At 34.6% G+C, this 18,267-nt stretch overlaps 1 protein-coding gene across 2 annotated transcripts in view; it reads right to left on the bottom strand.

Moving 5' to 3' along the window:
* The window catches only part of CDH10 (cadherin 10), a 171,892-nt gene that overhangs the window by 23,187 nt on the left and 130,438 nt on the right, over nt 1–18,267 (bottom strand). For both annotated transcript variants that reach the window (XM_017868612.1, XM_017868613.1), the window contains exons 6-7: nt 1,885–2,072; nt 127–380 (exon numbers count right to left, since the gene is read on the bottom strand). In XM_017868612.1, coding sequence (XP_017724101.1) covers nt 127–380; nt 1,885–2,072 — 442 coding nt within the window. The remainder of the gene's footprint in view (nt 1–126; nt 381–1,884; nt 2,073–18,267) is intronic.

Genomic DNA, 18,267 nt, shown 5'->3' with positions numbered 1-18,267 from the left:
TATGTTGGCCAGGCTGATCTCGAACTCCTGACTTCGTGATCCACCCACCTCAGCCTCCTAAAGTGCTGGGATTACAGGTGTGAGCCACCGAGCTCAGCTGTTTCCATTTTTAAAAGGCACACTTACCTAATAGGGCTGGAAATAGAATCTGGGTCCCTTGCCATTACAGTACCAATGATTGTGCCAACTTCAATATCTTCATGAACTTCAAACAGATAGGAGGACCTACTAAAAACAGGAGGCTCATCCACATCTTCTATAGAGATTTTCACTATGGTAGTATCTTTAAATGGTCCTAGATAATAAAAACGGGGATCTACATGGGTATTTTCTGCTTCGACTTTCAGAGTATAAAGTCTTCGGCTCTCATAGTCAAGTGGCTGTATAAAAAAATAAATCATCAAATTAGAGTGAGGGAAATTGGATGATATGCTCCCACCAAGGTACAATATGATTTTTAAGTTGTGGTTGAGTTTTCTTATGTAGTTCATTAATTATAAATAAAAAAGACAACCACAAATAATACAATCATCATGTTTCATTTAGGATTCAACTTTTACTTTTTATGCATTCGATTAGTAATACTTTGGAACATAGGAAATTGAGAGTTTAAACCTTGGAAAAATTGGGATGGGTATTGAAACCTATCTTATAGGTGGTAACATTACAAAAAATGGGCTGATGGATGTTATATGTGTTTGTGTGTGAATGTGCATGTGCGGAGGTGTTAGCTACTGCTCAATGTTTCTAAGTAAATACATGCAGTTACCTTTTTACATTTATGCCATGATGTTTCCATTCAATGTAATGGCCTATGATATTATAAAAGCATTATGAAATCCTGGAGACTAATATAAAGCTTTCAAGTTATATCAAATATTCAAGATAAGAAAAACCTTCTGTAATAAGAAATATTTTGATAGTAATTTGGTAAATAGGTTATATGATAAAACAAAATACCTTAAATATTCATATAGTTTAACTGTCAGAAGTATAAAATCAAGTATTTTATATCTCACCTATTCTAAAATGTATGTTTTGTTACCAGATAAAAGACTTTGTTAGTTCGGATTCCCTCAACCTTCTATTTTGTTTCAAAAAGAAACAGATTCTATTTGTATTACTCCTGCTATCTGGTCTGAAAAATGACAAGACAGTTGCTTTCCCATTTGATAGTTACTGTCTATTTAATAACAGTTGGTTTGTACTTTGTACCTTGCAAAAGTATCTCAGGATAGTTTAATTATTAACTAATGCCTATGTAGTTACTCTATGTATGGCATTTCATTAGTACCTAAAGTTTAATGTGCCTTATTTTTTTTTCATAATGATGGCACTGTTGCTACAATAAAAAAACAGGTTACCTTTAGATTGTATCACTGAGCATATGTTAGAAGAAAACTTACACTTATACAGCAGAAGGGAAAATGTGAACAATTAAATTATGTTCCAATCCATGCTGTCTCTTTTATTAGTAACTCTAATTATTGCTTCATCAGCTGGATAGATGGCATCACACTTTTTATACCTCCAACTAGGATGATATATTGACATTATTAGGTATTAACTACACATTTTAAAATAAAACAATGTGATTATGATGTGCTTTTATTAATGTGGCTTAGAAATACGATTACACATATATTAACTTGCCTTTTATATTTTCTAAAATTTCAGGTTTCATGTCTCAATTAACCAAAACACGTGGTCAAAATTTTCAAGGAGCTCTTTGGCTTTATATCTTTCTTATGTATACACAGTATAAATCACATTTTCGGAACATTAGAGTGGCATTTCCCAATGGATAATTCATGAGTGAAGAGGATATAATGCAATCCCTACTCCTGAAACACACAGATACTTATTTATATGAATGCTTTGCACCTGTTTCACAGTTATGATGCCTTCCTGTGTGTCCTTCTCAGTCACGATGTCAAACATATCAGTACCATCACCATCAATAATTCGGTATTCTACTTCAGCATTTTTCCCAGTGTCAGCATCAGTTGCTTTGACACTTCCAATGGCTGTGCCAACTGGGGAGGATTCAAGAACTCGAAGATGAATAGTGTCTGTAAAGTTTCAAGAAAAGAAGAGAGAGAGAGAGAGAGAGAGAGAGTGAGAGAGAGAGAGAGAGAGAGAGATTTCTCAATAGAATAGCCAAAAGCAAAATGTGTACAAGGCAATATAATAGATCTTAAACCCTAAATCAGATGTTGACAAATGATGAATACATCTAATATGGATAACATTAAGGTTTAGGAACTTTGGGGGCTCTGGTCTGTGCATATTATGAATAGTAGGAAACAAGTCCTAACAGTAGGAGAAATTCTGGTTTAAAAATGAGTATGTTCATAAAGAGAGACAAGTTCATATCTTTTGCAGGAACATGGATAGAGGTGGAGGCCATTATCCTTAACACACGAATGCAGGAACAGAAAATCAAATACCACATGTTATTACTCATAAGTGGGAGCTAAATGATGAGAACTCACAGACACAAAGAGAGGAACAACAGACAGTGGGGCCTACTTGAGGCTGGAGGGTGGGAGGGGGGAGAAGAACAGAAAAACAATAACTACTGGGTAGTAGGCCTATTACCTGGGCTATGAAATATATATCTGTACAACAAACCCTGATGAAACAAGTTTACCTATGTAACAAACCTGCACATGTACCCCTGAACCTAAAATAAAAGTTAAAAAATATTAGCATGTTGTCTCTTTATTTATTTATTTATTTTGAGATGAGTGTCTTGCTATGTTGCCCGGGCTGGTCTGAGCTCAAGCTATCCTCCCACCTTAATCTCTGGGTAGCTGGGATTACAGGTGCAAGCCACTGCACCAACCAAGTATGTATTTTTTCATTGCATAGATCTGTTTTGAGTGCAGATATGTATTTATGTGTGTTTATACAATCACAACAAACCACAGGATATACAGTGAATGTTTCTATTTAGTTGTTTTGACTATGCTATATTTAGTTATTTACTATTCATACATATTTCAACTGCATGGCAGAACATTACAAAATCCAGTGAAATCAGCCATTATGGGTAGGAATCCTATTTCTACTTGTGACAGCAGGAACAAAGGACAGTCTATGGAAAAAACATAAAGATGCCCTTCGCAGTGTCAGAGTAAAAACACTAAATACTGACAAACTCCCCTTCATTCCAGAGCAAAACAAAAATTTATGTATGCTTTTGGTGTACTTAGATGTACTTCCAGCATGAACAACCTCTACTGCTAATGAGATTTATGTTTCAGCACCTGGTCATAAACTACGTATTTCTGATGCATTAATCGACCTCAAGTACACTTCTGATTATAGCACCTTCTTGCTCATAAACCTTAAGTAATTCTCCTTAATATATATAATAAAGTCCAGACCTCTTAGCTTGTCACAGTCTTGCCTGAATATATCTCTCCTATATCATTTTGCATTTAGTCACTTCCATGAAAGATATGGACCAAACTGGGCTTTTCAAAGTTTTCTAGTCAAAACTTAATTTCCTATATCACTATTTCTTCTTTCTTTGTCTCTTTTTTTCTTTTCTTTCTTTTTTTTTTTCCTAAATGGAGTCTCACTCTGTCACTCAGGATGGAGTGCTGGAGTTCTGTGACATGATCTTGGCTCACTGCACCCTTGCCTTCCAGGTTCAAGTGATTCTCGTGCCTCAGCCTCCCGAGTAGCTGGGACTATAGGCACCTGGCACCACACCACAGCAGGTTAATTTTGGTATTTTTAGTAGAGACAGGGTTTTACCATATTGGTCAGGCTGGTCTTGAACTCCTGACCTCAGGTGATCTGCTCACCTCAACCTCCCAAAGTGCTGGGATTACAGGCATGAGCCGCTGTGCCCTGCCCTTATATCACCATTTCTGTATTTCTCATGCTATTTGTCTCACATAAAATTCCTTCCCCTTAGCCTCATGTTATCATAATGCAGTTTACCAAATCTGAGAAAATGATACTGTTCAAAGCTGACTGTTTGTTGGGCTATGACAAGCCAAGGAGAGAGGTCTCAGAAAAAATGAGCCAGCAGACACCTTGTTCTTAGGATTCTAGTTCCTAGAACTGTGAGAAAATACATTTGTGTGGTTTAAGCCACCCATTCTGTGAGACTTTGTTGTGGCAGCCCTAACACATGACTGTGGGCATTTACATACACTACACGTTGGAAGACACTTCCTAAGAGACATCATTAAAACTCAGTTTCCATCACACTGCAGTTGGTGCCTTAGCCTGTACGCTTCTTCATTTTTCCATCTCTGGTAACACACCACTGAAAGCAATTCTCAACTCGTTACTTTGCTACCATCTTATTGGTTCTCTTTGCCTTTGCGGATTCTTCTTGCAACACCTGTCCCCTGGATATTCTGATGGCTCCCCTGTTCTCTTCCTTCAGTTGTCTGCTCTACGGGGACCTCCTCAAGAGCTTTCGCTAATAGCTTAACTGAAAATAGACTTATCAAAAATGGTGCTCGCAATCACTTCTCCTATCACCAGTCATCACCAGGCATTCTATTATCTACTTACTTATTTGTATGAAACATAAGAATGTAACAGTAAACAGGCACTTAGTATTTTTATCTAAGGGTTCATTTGAGTGTAGTAGCCACCATATCATTATTTGTACATTATCTTATACAATAAAATAAATTGTTTGTATATTGTATATCGCATAGAAGCTTCCTACGTAGTCTACTAGCTCCTATGCTTGACCAAATCAAATCAATTTGTACACACTCTTAGTCCACATTGCTGCCCTGTTGATCCTTAAAAACATTCTTCTTATTAAGCTTTACTCAGTTTCAAAACTCTTTGATTGTTCCCATTTTACTTAAAAGAAAATATCCATAGGCTGACCCTTCATAATTTATTCAGATCCTCTGTCCTGTCAGTTTCTCTCAAATTAATACATCCAATTATCTTGGTCTCTTTTAGTTTTGTCCAACAAACTTTTCCTACCTCAACATTTTTTCCTTCCCTATGAAAGATTTTCCACACAACTCTACCTCATAACCACATACTCTTTTAATATAGTTCACTATGATTCTACCACAGAACATCATAAAATCTAATCTGTTGATTGCAAGAACTTTCTTTAAAAACTAAATTTTATACAAGTGGCACCTCAATAAATGAATTTATTACTCCTTAGCAGAGGTGACCTTTCTAAAATACAAAAATGATTTCACTGCCTCAGTGAAAGCACTTATTATTGATGTTAAGTGTTTAATTTCATTTGGTGTATAAAGTCTTATAAAATTTGATTTCTGCTAAAATCTTCATTGTTCCTAGTATCTATTCTCAAAGCTAGAGCATACAGGAAATGCAGCCACAATATATTTTTTCAATTAATAAGCTTTCAATTAAAAATTTTAAATATGAGGAATATTTAAGAAAACAAATACAAACATACGGATAATGAAATTGAGATATATATACAACTTGAACACACCATTTAGAGAGCACAGATTCTTCTAGAGTTGACATAAAACATTTAATCCAATCTAACCAAATACTAAGTTATTAGGCAAGTTTAAATACATTTTGATAAACCACTGTCTACTAAATACTCTGACCATGCCACAATTAAGTTAAAGGTTAACACAGAAAAGATAAACTCAAATCCTTATATTCCTGAATATTTTAAAAGAATAAAATTAAAAATAACAGATAATACCAAGATTGTGAATGTTCGAAAATATTACCAACACTTATGTGCTAATAAAATTGAATACTTAGCCTTAGTGGAAAATTCCTAAAAATAAAAAAATATACCAAAATCTACAAAAGAGAAAATCAAGTATGATTTAAAATATTCTACCCTTCCAAATCCAAAAAGTTCACTCAAACAGTTTTTAAGGAACATTCATGGAAAAGAAAATTCCAGTCTTATGGAAAGTCTTCTTGAGGAAAGAAAAGTGGGGTTCCTATTGCAACTCATGAGAACAGTAGTACCCTGACATAAAACCAGACAGGAGAAGAAGAGTGAAGTGGGCATATAGTGTGGTCAAGATTCGGGCTGTATCACACCGTATCACATGGAAATGTATAATACTTAGTAAGTTCATTGAAAATTTTTTTGGTTTACGATCACTTATGTCAAGTTTAGCCTATTACAGACACTATTCTAATCATTTTACTACTAACTAAATTCCTGACTTCGTTCAAATCTCATCTTTGCCATTACAGTCACTCTTCTTTTCTGGAGATCTCATTTTGCATTTGATTGTCATATCTCCTCTGTCTTCTCCAATCTGTGAGAATTCTTTAATCTTTGTCTTTCATGACTGATAGTATTTAGCTGTGTCCCTGCTCAAATCTCATCTTGAATTGTAGCTCCTGCAATTCCCACGTGTTATGAGAGGGAGGTGGTGGGAGGTCACTGGATCATGGGGGCAGGTCTTTCCAGTGCTGTTCTCGTGAAATTGAGTAAGTCTCATGAGATCTGATGGTTTTATAAAAGGGAGTTCCCCTGAACAATCTCTTTTGCCTGCAGTCATGTAAGATGTCCCTTGCTCTTCCGCCATGACTGTGAGGCCTTCCCAGCCATGTGTAACTCTGAATCAATTAAACCTCTTTCCTTTATAAATTACCCTGTCTCAGGTATGTGTTTATTAGCAGCATGAAAACAGACTAATACAACGACTCTGACACTTTTAAAGAATACTTGTCAAATTACTGTGCAGAATCTCTTTCAGTGAGGGCCTATCTGATATGTTCTTGTCATTAGATTAAAGTTATGCATTTTTGCAAGACTCACAGAAGCAGTCTGTTCTTAGTGTATTATATCATAGCAGGGAGTATTCAATATCAATATGTCTTAGGACTCATGATCTTAAGTCAATTAAGGTGTTTCTGCCAGTTTCCTCCTTTGTTAAGTTACTATTTTTTTCCTTCACAGTTAATATATATCTTGGTGAAGACATTTTGAGTATATGCAAATATCCCATTCCTCCTAAAAAAAAAATGCCCACTAAATGTAGCATCAATCAGTGATCTTGCTGGCAACAATTAACACTGCAGTTTACTAACAATGATTTTCAATTATTTTCATTCAGTTCCACATTTATTATTTGAAATTCTTCTGTAAGGAAAAGCTACCCCTTCTCTCTCATTTATTTTTACTTACGCTTTTATTTATTTAGATCAGTATAGATTCAAAAACATTTATTTTATTTTATTTATTGGAATCTAATAATATGGTTATTTATTGTTTTCTGCAAATTCTTCCAGATTCAGTTATTGGATGATATTTTTAGGTTGGCTCTGGTACTTTCAACATGTCTCCATCATTCTTTCAGCATGCTTCCTTAATTTCTGGCATCAAAAAATGTTCCAAGTTTATCTTATATTTTTTCTGCCTAAGCCCTCAAATCAAACAAGTTTCCATATATTCATATATACATAAGTCTGGTTGCTTCTGCTTGAGAAAGAACCATAATTATTTAATATAGTGCAGTATTAAGAATAAAAAAAAAACTTCATAATGTGTAAATATGTCAAAATATGTACACAAAAGTAATTATTTGTATTTGAAATAAATCTGTGTATTGAATATAAAAAACTAAATAACAGCAAGTTATTGTTTACATGTTAATTGACCTTCATTTTAGAAATCAACGTACCTGCATCCTTGAAAAGTAATTTTGAAATCTATGATTTATAATATTAGTATTTAAGACTTTTCAGCAAAAGAGAAAAATTCTCCACAAGAATAAAATGAAAGTATTTAAAAGGCAACACTATAACATTAGAACTGATTATGTATCTTTTCGCAAATGTGTATTTGTAAAGTAGTCACACATTTTTGTTTAATCATTACTGCTGAAAAAGGCCTATAATTTCATTTCTTGGCATGAAACACAACTCTAGTGCCCAAACACTGGTGAGCAATACCACTGTTTTCACATTGATATAAACTAAATTTTCTTAGAGATTTGCTGTCTTCTAAGTTTGAGGAATTGAAGAGAAAGTGGGAATAGGATTTCTTCTTGAGATGAAAATTAAGTGAGATATCAAAGATTAATGGGATCACAGAAACATACAAAGAAACCAGTCAACTTGCCTCCACTGGCCAACATTTAGAAAATTTGATAATCAATAAGATAATAATTCAGGTGATTAAAATACATTAAATCATATTTGGTTTTTGACAATGCAAGCTAAATAATTCAGTTCAATATCTTAGTGACAAACAATTAATAGTTGTGGATTATATGTAAAGATAAAGATAGTCATATGAAGGTGGCAAAAAAACAGAAGCCCAAATTGAAGGGAAATGAGAACCTAGAGAAGTAAGCACAAGACTAAAAGCTTTTATGGCCTGGGGATATTTGCCCTTTTCACAACATTTATCTTTATTTTTATGGCCTCTTGAAGCAAGGAGGAGATAGACCAAAGTCTAGGTTATCTACAAGGTTATTTACTGAAGCCGCCGATAGACTCCACAACAAACTAAACTTAACGAGCTTTGCGCTAGGTTTAAGGAGGTTCCAGATGTAAGCCACCCTTGACAACATTTTAGATTTCACAGTGTAGGCTCAGATAACCCTGGTAATATCTATTTCTACAGACACAGATAGCATTAACTGCTAGGGGAGAGGGTGACACTGTGGTATCCACGACGGAATGGGATGAAGGATCATAAAGCAGTCTAAAATTACCTGAGGGAGATTCTGTGTACAGACAAGAAAACCTCTAAGCTTGTCCTAACTGACAGGACCCTTCCTGGCTTCTTCACATACATTTTTCTCTCAAGTGTCTTTTGCAAAAGTGAGGGACGTTAATATCTCTGAAATGTTTATTATATAGCTCAATGAGAGTATAGTTGTAAACATTTAGCTCATAAAGCCAAAAAGAAATGAAAATGATGGCATTAGTTACCCTAAAATATAGAACAACATATCAAATGTATATTGGAGAGAGAGATACATACACACACACAGATATACACACATGTATACACATATTCATATATACACACACACATAAATATATTTATATATACATGCATATACATAAATATATGAGTGTATATATACATATGTGGATATATAATGGACAGTTTTACCAAGCTAATAGATCTTCAATATTTTCATTTATTCATCCTCTTTAGCAAAAATTAACTTTTGAAATTTTCCACTGAGGGCAAATTCAGCCCTGTCGCAATGTTGCAGTTTTTCCTGCCTTAAAGATCACAAGATCTCCCCTTTCAATGAATATAATGTTTTTTTTTCCCCTGTTCTCTTCATGTCTCAACATAATGCTTGAACTGAGAAATATTAAAGATCTCCCCTTTCAATGAATATCATGTTTTTTTTTCCCCTGTTCTCTTCATGTCTCAACATAATGCTTGAACTGAGAAATATTAAGTCATATCTGTATATTAATCAAGTTATTTTATTGCCAAAGGCAGCTTTGACCTATATGGGAGAAGGATTACACTGAGGTGGTAATTTCTAAGTTTATCTTGCCAGGGACTAATTTTGATTTTTTCACACGTGCACTTTTTTTTTTTTTTTTTTTTTGAGACAGAGTCTTATTTGGTCACCTGGGCTGGACTGCAGTGGTGCGACCTTGGCTCTCTGTAACATCCACTTCCGGGGTTCAAGTGATTCTCATGTGTCAGCCTTCTAAGTAGCTGGGATTATGATCGTGCAGCACCATGCCTGGCTAATTTTTGTATTTTTAGTATACATAGCTTTTCTCCATGTTACCCAGGCTGGTCTCAAACTCCTAGCCTCAGGTGCTCCACCTGTCTCAGCTTCCCAAAATGCTGGTATTGCAGGCATGAGCTACCGTGCCCAGCTCACATGCAAAATTTAAGTTAAAAATTCTTAGTCTGCATCTTTTTGGTTTTCCCCAGCAATCCTAAATTTATAAAATAATTTTTAGCAAAAGTTTAGTTTATAAAACAACATAGATCAATATTTTAATGATCTTCAGTTAGAAAGGAATTTCTAAAACAACAAAACAAAATTTAAAAAGGTTGATAAATCAGTCTATACTTAAACTAAAACCTTCTATAAAATGAAGGCAATGTACAGAAAGTGAAACATTTTACAAATAAAGAGAAGATAGTTTCAGCACACATATTTACAAATATAGTATGTTTAAAGATCCATAAGAAAAGGCAGAATAACCTAGTAGAGAAATTAGTCAAGGATGTTGATAGAAAACAATTGACAGAGGAGGAAACATGAAAGATCAATAAACAGAGACAACTGTCCTAAAATTAAACCAGGTAAGTGCAAATGAAAGCCAACTTTATACTTATGAAATTAATAAAAGTTAAGTCTGACAATCCCAAGTGTTAAAAGTATGTGGTAGAATAAAAACTATTATGTAGAATTGATGGATGTTATATTTGACACAATGACTTTCGGAAATGCAGTTTCCTACGGCTGCTGTAACAAAGTAACAAAAGCTAGGTGGCCAATAACTATAGAAACATACTGTCTGGCAGTTCTGGAAGATACAAGTCTGATAAGGACATACTGTTAGAGAATCTTACCTTGCTGCTTCTGCTACTGGAGTTAACTAGAAATTATTGGTGCCCTTCAGCTTGTAGCTGTATCACTACCATTGCATAGCCATCTTCTCCCTGTGTATTCACTTGGCCTTCCCCGTCTCTGTGTCTTAATTGTTGCTTTTCATAAATATACCATTCATATTGGATTAGGGCTTTAACTCTAGTAACCTCATTTTAAACTGATTTTCTCTATTCCCAAATAAGCTCAAATTCTGTGGTACTGGAGGTCAGTAATTCAACACATATGTAGACATAGGACATATAGAATTATTGTTTGTAAAATGAAAAAAAAAGGAAGTAAATCAAAGTGTCAAACAGCATGAGAACAGATGAATAAATCATTGTATAATCGCACATCTCAACATAATACAAAACTGAAAAATGTGAGCTATACTTATATGAAAAAATATGGGTGAATCTTAGGTACATATTATTGAGTGAAAAAACCAAGTTTCAGAAAATGAGGTAAAGTGTGATACTAGCTTTGTAAACCTAAAACAAGAAGAACTCAGTATATTTTCTAGGAATACATACATACTACTATGAATATATACACACAGTTATATACATATATGCCTCCCCAACCCTGTCCCTTTCTATATCTATCAGATAGTCTCAATGATCAGATAGTATCACATGGTAACTAACTCTGGACTATCTAAAAGCAGAGGATGATGTATGTCCATGTGAAGTATTCTTAAAATCTTTGTAATGTAATTTTTCAGGTGGTGCTACTTATATTCTTTTGTATTTATTAAATACTACTAGAAAATTTAAAACAAACTAACAAACACATATACAACACAAATAGCTTTTTTTTTTTTTTTTTTTGAGATGGAGTCTTGCTCTGTCACCCAGGCTGGAGTGCAGTGGCCACGATCTCAGCTCACTGCAACCACTGCCTCCCATGTTCAAGCGATTCTCCCATCTCAGTCACCCAAATAGCTGGGATTACAGGTGTGCCACCATGCCCGGCTANTGCTTCCCAAAGTGCTGGGATTACAGGCATGAGCCACCGCACCCAGCCACAAATAATTTTCAAGTTGATAATTTAAAGTATGGATAGTATTCCTGGCACTCAACAGAGGCAAACACAGCTCTGCTATTTAAGATTTAAACAGAAAATCAAAAAACAGAAAAGCAACAATAGCCCAAACATACAAAACACCTCCAAAACAAAACAACCTCTAGCAGAATCTGATCAACAAAATGGCTAATGTTGGAGTCATCAGATGCAGAACAATCCACACACAAACTCACGTTAAATATGTTTAAATAAGTAAAACTTGGCCAGGTACGGTGGCTCATGCCTGTAATCCCAGCACTTTGGGAGGCCGAGGTGGGTGGATCACCTTAAGTCGGGAGTTCGAGACCAGCCTGACCAACATGGAGAAATCCCATTACAAAATTAGCTGGGCATGGTGGCGCATGCCTGTAATCTCGGCTACTCCGGAGGCTGAGGCAGGAGAATCGCTTGAACATGGGAGGTGGAGGTTGCGGAGAGCCAAGATCGTGCCATTGCACTCCAGCCTAGGCAACAAGAGTGAAACTCCATTTGAAAGAAAAAAAAAAAGTAAAAGTTGACATAAAAATATGACTAGACTATAACTCTAAAAATGACTCAGCATATTTGATATTAAAACTAAACATAACTGAATATTAAAAACATAATCATTGAAGTTAAGAAAATAATGGATGAGTTAAAAAGATTAACATCATCCAACAAGAAAATAAGTGAGCTGAAGGATAAAAGGAGGGAAGTACAAGAATTTAAAAACAATATGTAGGCTGGGCGTGGAGGCTTATGCCTGTAATCCCAGCACTTTGGGAGGCTGAGGTGGGCAGATCATGAGGTCAGGAGTTCCAGACCAGCCTGGCCAATATGGTGAAACCCCGTCTCTACTAAAAATACAAAAATTAGCCAGGCGTGGTGGTGGTTGCCTGTAGTCCCAGCTACTCGGGGGCTGAGACAGGAGAATCGCTTGAACCCAGGAGGCAGGCATTGCAGTGAGCAGAGATTGTGCCACTGCACCCCAGACTGGGCTGTAACAGAGCAAGACTCTGTCTCAAAAACAAACAAAAACTAATATGTAATTGTGAGCGTTAAAAAAAAAAAAGATTAAAATGTCAGTGACCTTTCAACAGCAACCCCTGATCCCACAAATTATTGAACAATATTATCAACATTTTATGATAACATGATTTTGAACCTTGAATGCTCACTTTAGCCACCATATTAATGAAGTGTGATAAATCGGTGAAGATGGTTTTAGATTCAGCATAGTCCCTTTGGACCTTTTTAAGGAACCTAGTAAAGAATGCATTCTAGGAACATAAGGGACTAAAAATCAAGTTTTAGGAATGCATGAGATCCAGAAAGCTTGAATCCAAAGCAAGAAAGTAAAAAATACAATACAATACAATACAATACAATACAATACAATACAATACAATACAATACAATACAATACAATAAAATACAATACAATAAAATACAATACAATAAAATAAAATAAATTAAAATAAAATAAAATAAAATAGTCCCCCCCATGCTGGAACCAGAATACTGAGGGCTCTAAGATTGCATCTTCAGGTCTGCCAAGTTGAAGCAAATGCTATAGAGCTGCTCACTAACAAATTTTCAGCAGCTGCACACACAACACATCAAAAACACAAGCCTGTGATATCTTAGAAAATATCACCTTGCTAAAGAAGATCTATAATATTCATCAGTTGGAAATAATTACTTAGGAAATAAAATGCCTACCTTTTTTTCTCATTGACCTTTGGGAGCAATGCCATGCTCTGTTATAAATTTTAGCACACGAGATCTAAATTTTATAGTTAACAGCACGGCATTTTTGAAAATTACACTAAAAAATCAGTTTGTGTCTTAAACAATAAAAAAAAGTTGATACATTTAGTGCTGTTGTGAGATTGCTCTTGGGACAGAAAGCCAAAGAGGGAAGTTGACAATGGTGAATGTTAAAACAAAATACAGGCACACAGAAAGGAACCCTTTCATAGCATGGCATTTAAATATGCAAAGATAACTAACACAGAAAACGGGGGTGTGGGGGGGTGGGAAGGGAGGATGGGGAGTGAAATTATATTTGGGGAGAATAGAATGATGTGTAACTGAGGTCCATTTTCATTAATCATAAAAGCAAGTCAATGAGCAATGTATAAAAATATCTCAACAAATAACAAGAGGATATTAGTTAGAAAATTGTAGCTTAATCCTAGGTGAACTAAAAAGAGTAATAAAGTTGTTATCTGTGAGAATTAGAGTTATAGATGAGAATGGAATGGATGGCTTATTTTATTTATGTATATATGCACACATATAGGCATACATATACGCATTTAATACTCTAGTAAAAATTGTTTTTAAAAAATCAAAAAAATTTCCTAATGATAGAAGAAATAATCAGTTTATGATAAAAAGTTACCATATCAATGTTCTCTTCTGAAAGAGAGAGAACAAAGGGAAAAAACATTCCTTTGTTACATTAATTTTACTTTCACATGAAATTCATTGTGAATATTATCTCTGGAAATTTGTTCTCAAACATTTTATTTTTAGTTTGATCTCTTGGAGATTGTTTGATTTGTATTCTTAGGCACATGCTTAGAATCTGAAAATATGTCTGCTTTAAACTTGCCATTACAGTTCTGGTCAAATATCCAAAATTATTTATTACTGTATTTTATTTTTCAATTGGTACGGAGACAATATTTGTTACAAGGTGTATTTCATGTTTATGAGAGTTAGTGTTTTTCATATTAATTCTATCTACTTTCAAGACTTAAACAGGAAAGTGAAGCATTTAATGCTTCACATTAAAATGAATCTAAATTTTTTTAAATTTTACTGATGATACAATATAACTATATTGATGATCGATCAGTTCTTTTCCACAGTAATTTCTCTGAAGAAATATAGATGGGGTATGTGTGTGCATGCATGCACATACGTACATTAATTTTTTTCTAGAGCACACATGCACATAAACATATTTATTTTCCCTAAAACAAAATTGATTATATGGCAACATCAGTAATTAATTCATTCAACAAATTTATATTCAGTTCCCTACATACATATGTTTATCGTGCTGTCTCTGGAATTACATTTATGCTCAGAAATCATTTTTAGGACAAGATTTATTGGGTCCATTTCAAAATTGAAAAGTTAATTTCTATATTTTAAATGTATGAGAGTAATTCATTCACACTTTCTAATTTATTTCTAAGATGAGTCTGTTGAATACAAGTATCCTACTTTGTCAAGCAAACTGAAATTACTAATTGAGAACCAGCATGCTCTCCCTCCAAGGGTGTATGCCATTTTGGGCAAGCACTAGGCAGGGAACTAGAAAGCAGGCGTAGATCGTTTATGCATACACTGACAAACGCAAATGAGTGCTTAAGTTTCATTTCTCCTTAAAGACACCTATTTGCATGCTCCTTATTTTTTATCTTACAGTGATGAAGCTTTAATTATGTGGTACACTTTCCTATCAATTCTAATTTATAGTTGTTTTAAATTCATTTCCAGGTGTCAGATTGAATCATCTGCTTCCCTTTGAATGTTTAGGCAGATAAATATTTCCTCCTGGTGAGTACATTCTTAGTGTGGTTACCCATTGAAGCACACAGGCATGAATGTGAGAAGGTGAGAGGTAATTGCCATTTCTATATCACATAAATAAAGTCGTATTTGTCGGGTACGGTGGCTCATGCCTGTAATCCCAGCACCTGGGAGACCGAGGTGGGTGGATCACGAGGTCAGGAGATCGAGGCCATCCTGGCTAACACGGTGAAACCCTGTCTCTACTAAAAATACAACAACAACAACAACAAAATTAGCCGGGAGTGGTGGCGGGCGCCTGTAGTCCTAGCTACTCAGGAGGCTAAGGCAGGAGAATGGCGTGAACCCGGGAGGCAGAGCTTGCAGTGAGCCAAGATCAGCCACTGCACAGCAGCCTGGGTGACAAAGACAGACTCCGTCTCAAAAATAAAATAAAAAAAAAATAATAAAGTCGTATTGAGCAAGTAAAAATCTAGACAGTAATATTGCAAAGAAAGCTTCCAAAGGACTGAGCAAAATGTGGGGTACATGAATAAGTGCACTTTCATCCTGATACTGACAACCTACCACAACATCTGCACTGTCAGTTATTAATGATTTCAAACAATTTTGATGCATTTATGGTTTTTCACTATTTGAGGCTGATATGCCTGGTCACTTCTTCTATCAAAATTTGATCAGTAGGACCTTTGCACTTGAATATTTAAAATACTGCCAATTTGTGTACAAGAGTTAAAAATAACTGACAGCTCAATGTGAGTAAGAGACTTTGGAGGAAAGATATAATAGGTGATTTAAGAGATGTGACAGGGTGACTTCCTTAAGAACAACAAAATGATGCCAGAAATCAACTGGGAGGGCGACAAAGGCAAACTGCTTACCTCTAGGTTTTGTTTAGCGACAAACAGCTGTTGTTTCTTTTGTTGATAAAACCAATAAAGTTCAAAGAGATATAATTTGTCCTCATCCTTTATTTTCTACTCTCGTTGCTACTCACATTTACATTAAAATTCTACTTTTCCAGAGTTGAGATGAAAAAGGCATCACATATATGAATCAACAAAACAATTTAACATTAGCTTATTTTTTATTTGCCTTGTGTATAATCATATTGTAACATCTCTATGCTACATGATAATCTCGAACAATACTTGCTTTAAGAAAAATGACATAATTATGCATGTTTATAAACCATTCCATTGTATAATGCTTAAAAGATGTTTTTTAATGAGCTTAAGAGGAAGAAATTAAAAACAAGATAAAGCTCCTTGGAGGGAACTGCAGAGTAGTTAAGGAAATTATGCAATGCTTAATGGGCATTTAGGAGAAAGCAGAGGAGAGCTGAAAGTCACACCAGAGACTGAGAAACTACTGAGGCTTTCGAATTGAAGATTCTTACCAGAGGAAAGAAAGAAACCCAAATTTGTGAGCACTGGAGATACTATCATCAACTCAGCTTTGGGCATTTAAGTTAAATTAGAGCAAAACGAGATGCTGTACGATGTCTTAGTTTCCTGTTTAAGCTACTGAAGAAAGTAACTTGACAAAGCTTTCAGTGAAGCTGCCATGGATCCCCAGAGTCCTGGAAATCCGTTTTGCTACATTCCTCTAAAGTGGTCCCAAGTTAACTGGCATCAATAGATAACACACAATTGCAATGTGTATAAACAATAAAAGCATATAGGATTCAGGAAAGTTAAGATAAACTTTAATCACTCATAAGTACATTATTTTGTCCTAGGTATTCTTTACAATGGATCTCACCTGAAATTGTAAGTGTACTAAAACTCTGTAACAACAGCTTTAATTGTGTCTAAACAGGTATGCATAACTGGTTTTACATCTATATTTGTAAATGTATACCTACAGAAGGTTATTGTCCATGTTGTCCTAGAGGATATCACGATGAAGAAGGAGTGTGAATCCCATTATGTAAAATGCCAAGTAGTTCGGTCTAAGGCAACTTTCCACTGGACTAACTGGAATGTTCCAAGTAGGTTTTGTGTAATTTCCATATACATGATTTCTCTTGGAAAACTATACATTTCATCACACACGGAAAATGTGTATTTCCCTGGATTCTGTCATGCTAAACATTTAGCCTAGCTGATATCTTACATGTCTATTTTCACTAATATCTCGTTTGCACACATCTGATTGACATGCTGTATTTCACTAGCTACTAGATAGCACTGTCTTTCTGCAGGCATCTCAGTTCAAAATGCTCAAGTCCAATTGAAATCCCTGTCCCTCTCTTCAAATAAACACTTCTGGTAGAAAGCTTGAAAGTATCTTTTCATTGATATTTTACCTTTTATCCCTCAAACCTTTTATTTACCTAGTTACTAAATTGTCTTAAATATATCTCAAATTCCTCTTCTTTTCAGCATTAGTTCAGACGGCATCAACTCTTGCTGTTTCCGTCCAGCAATGTGCTTTATTGCTATCAAAATAATTGGTCAAAATGAAGAACTGTGCCTGATGTTCTCCAAAAAAAAGATCTCTTAAATAATATATGTAGCATTTTATCTTTTATTCAACCCTTTCATGATGCTAACAATGTCTTATCTCATAATCTCACCTCTCACAATCCCTGATTTAAACCAAATTACACATATTTCACTGAAGTCTGTTTTATTCGTTTTATCTTCTCTAACAACAGTAACCACCAAAATGTTCTTTCCCTCAGCGCCCCTTATTTTCCTGCCTGGACAATTCTTATTCATTTTAGAAGTAGTTTTAAATAATGTTCTTTTCATGATTCCCTTATGTCTAAAATATTTAATTATTTAGGCAATTATGGCACTAATCTTATTGCATTACTCTCCAGTTATATTTGTGTACATGTTTATGTTTTGTGTATATATGTATAAATATAAGTATATATAATCATATATATGTTTGTGTATATACAGATAAATATAAGTATATATAGTCTTATATAAACTTATATAAATATATGTAGCCATATATACTTATATAATTAAATATATAGTCATATATATTTATATAATTAAATATACTTATATTCATACATAGATACACAAAACATAAACATGTACACACATATTATATTTATTTTTATACATTTATACACAAAACATATATATATATATATATATGTAGA

Source organism: Rhinopithecus bieti, unplaced genomic scaffold (genome assembly GCF_001698545.2).
Source record: "Rhinopithecus bieti isolate Rb0 unplaced genomic scaffold, ASM169854v2 scaffold_4044, whole genome shotgun sequence".
NCBI lineage: Eukaryota > Metazoa > Chordata > Mammalia > Primates > Cercopithecidae > Rhinopithecus > Rhinopithecus bieti.
This window is presented reverse-complemented; position numbering and strand designations above follow the sequence as displayed.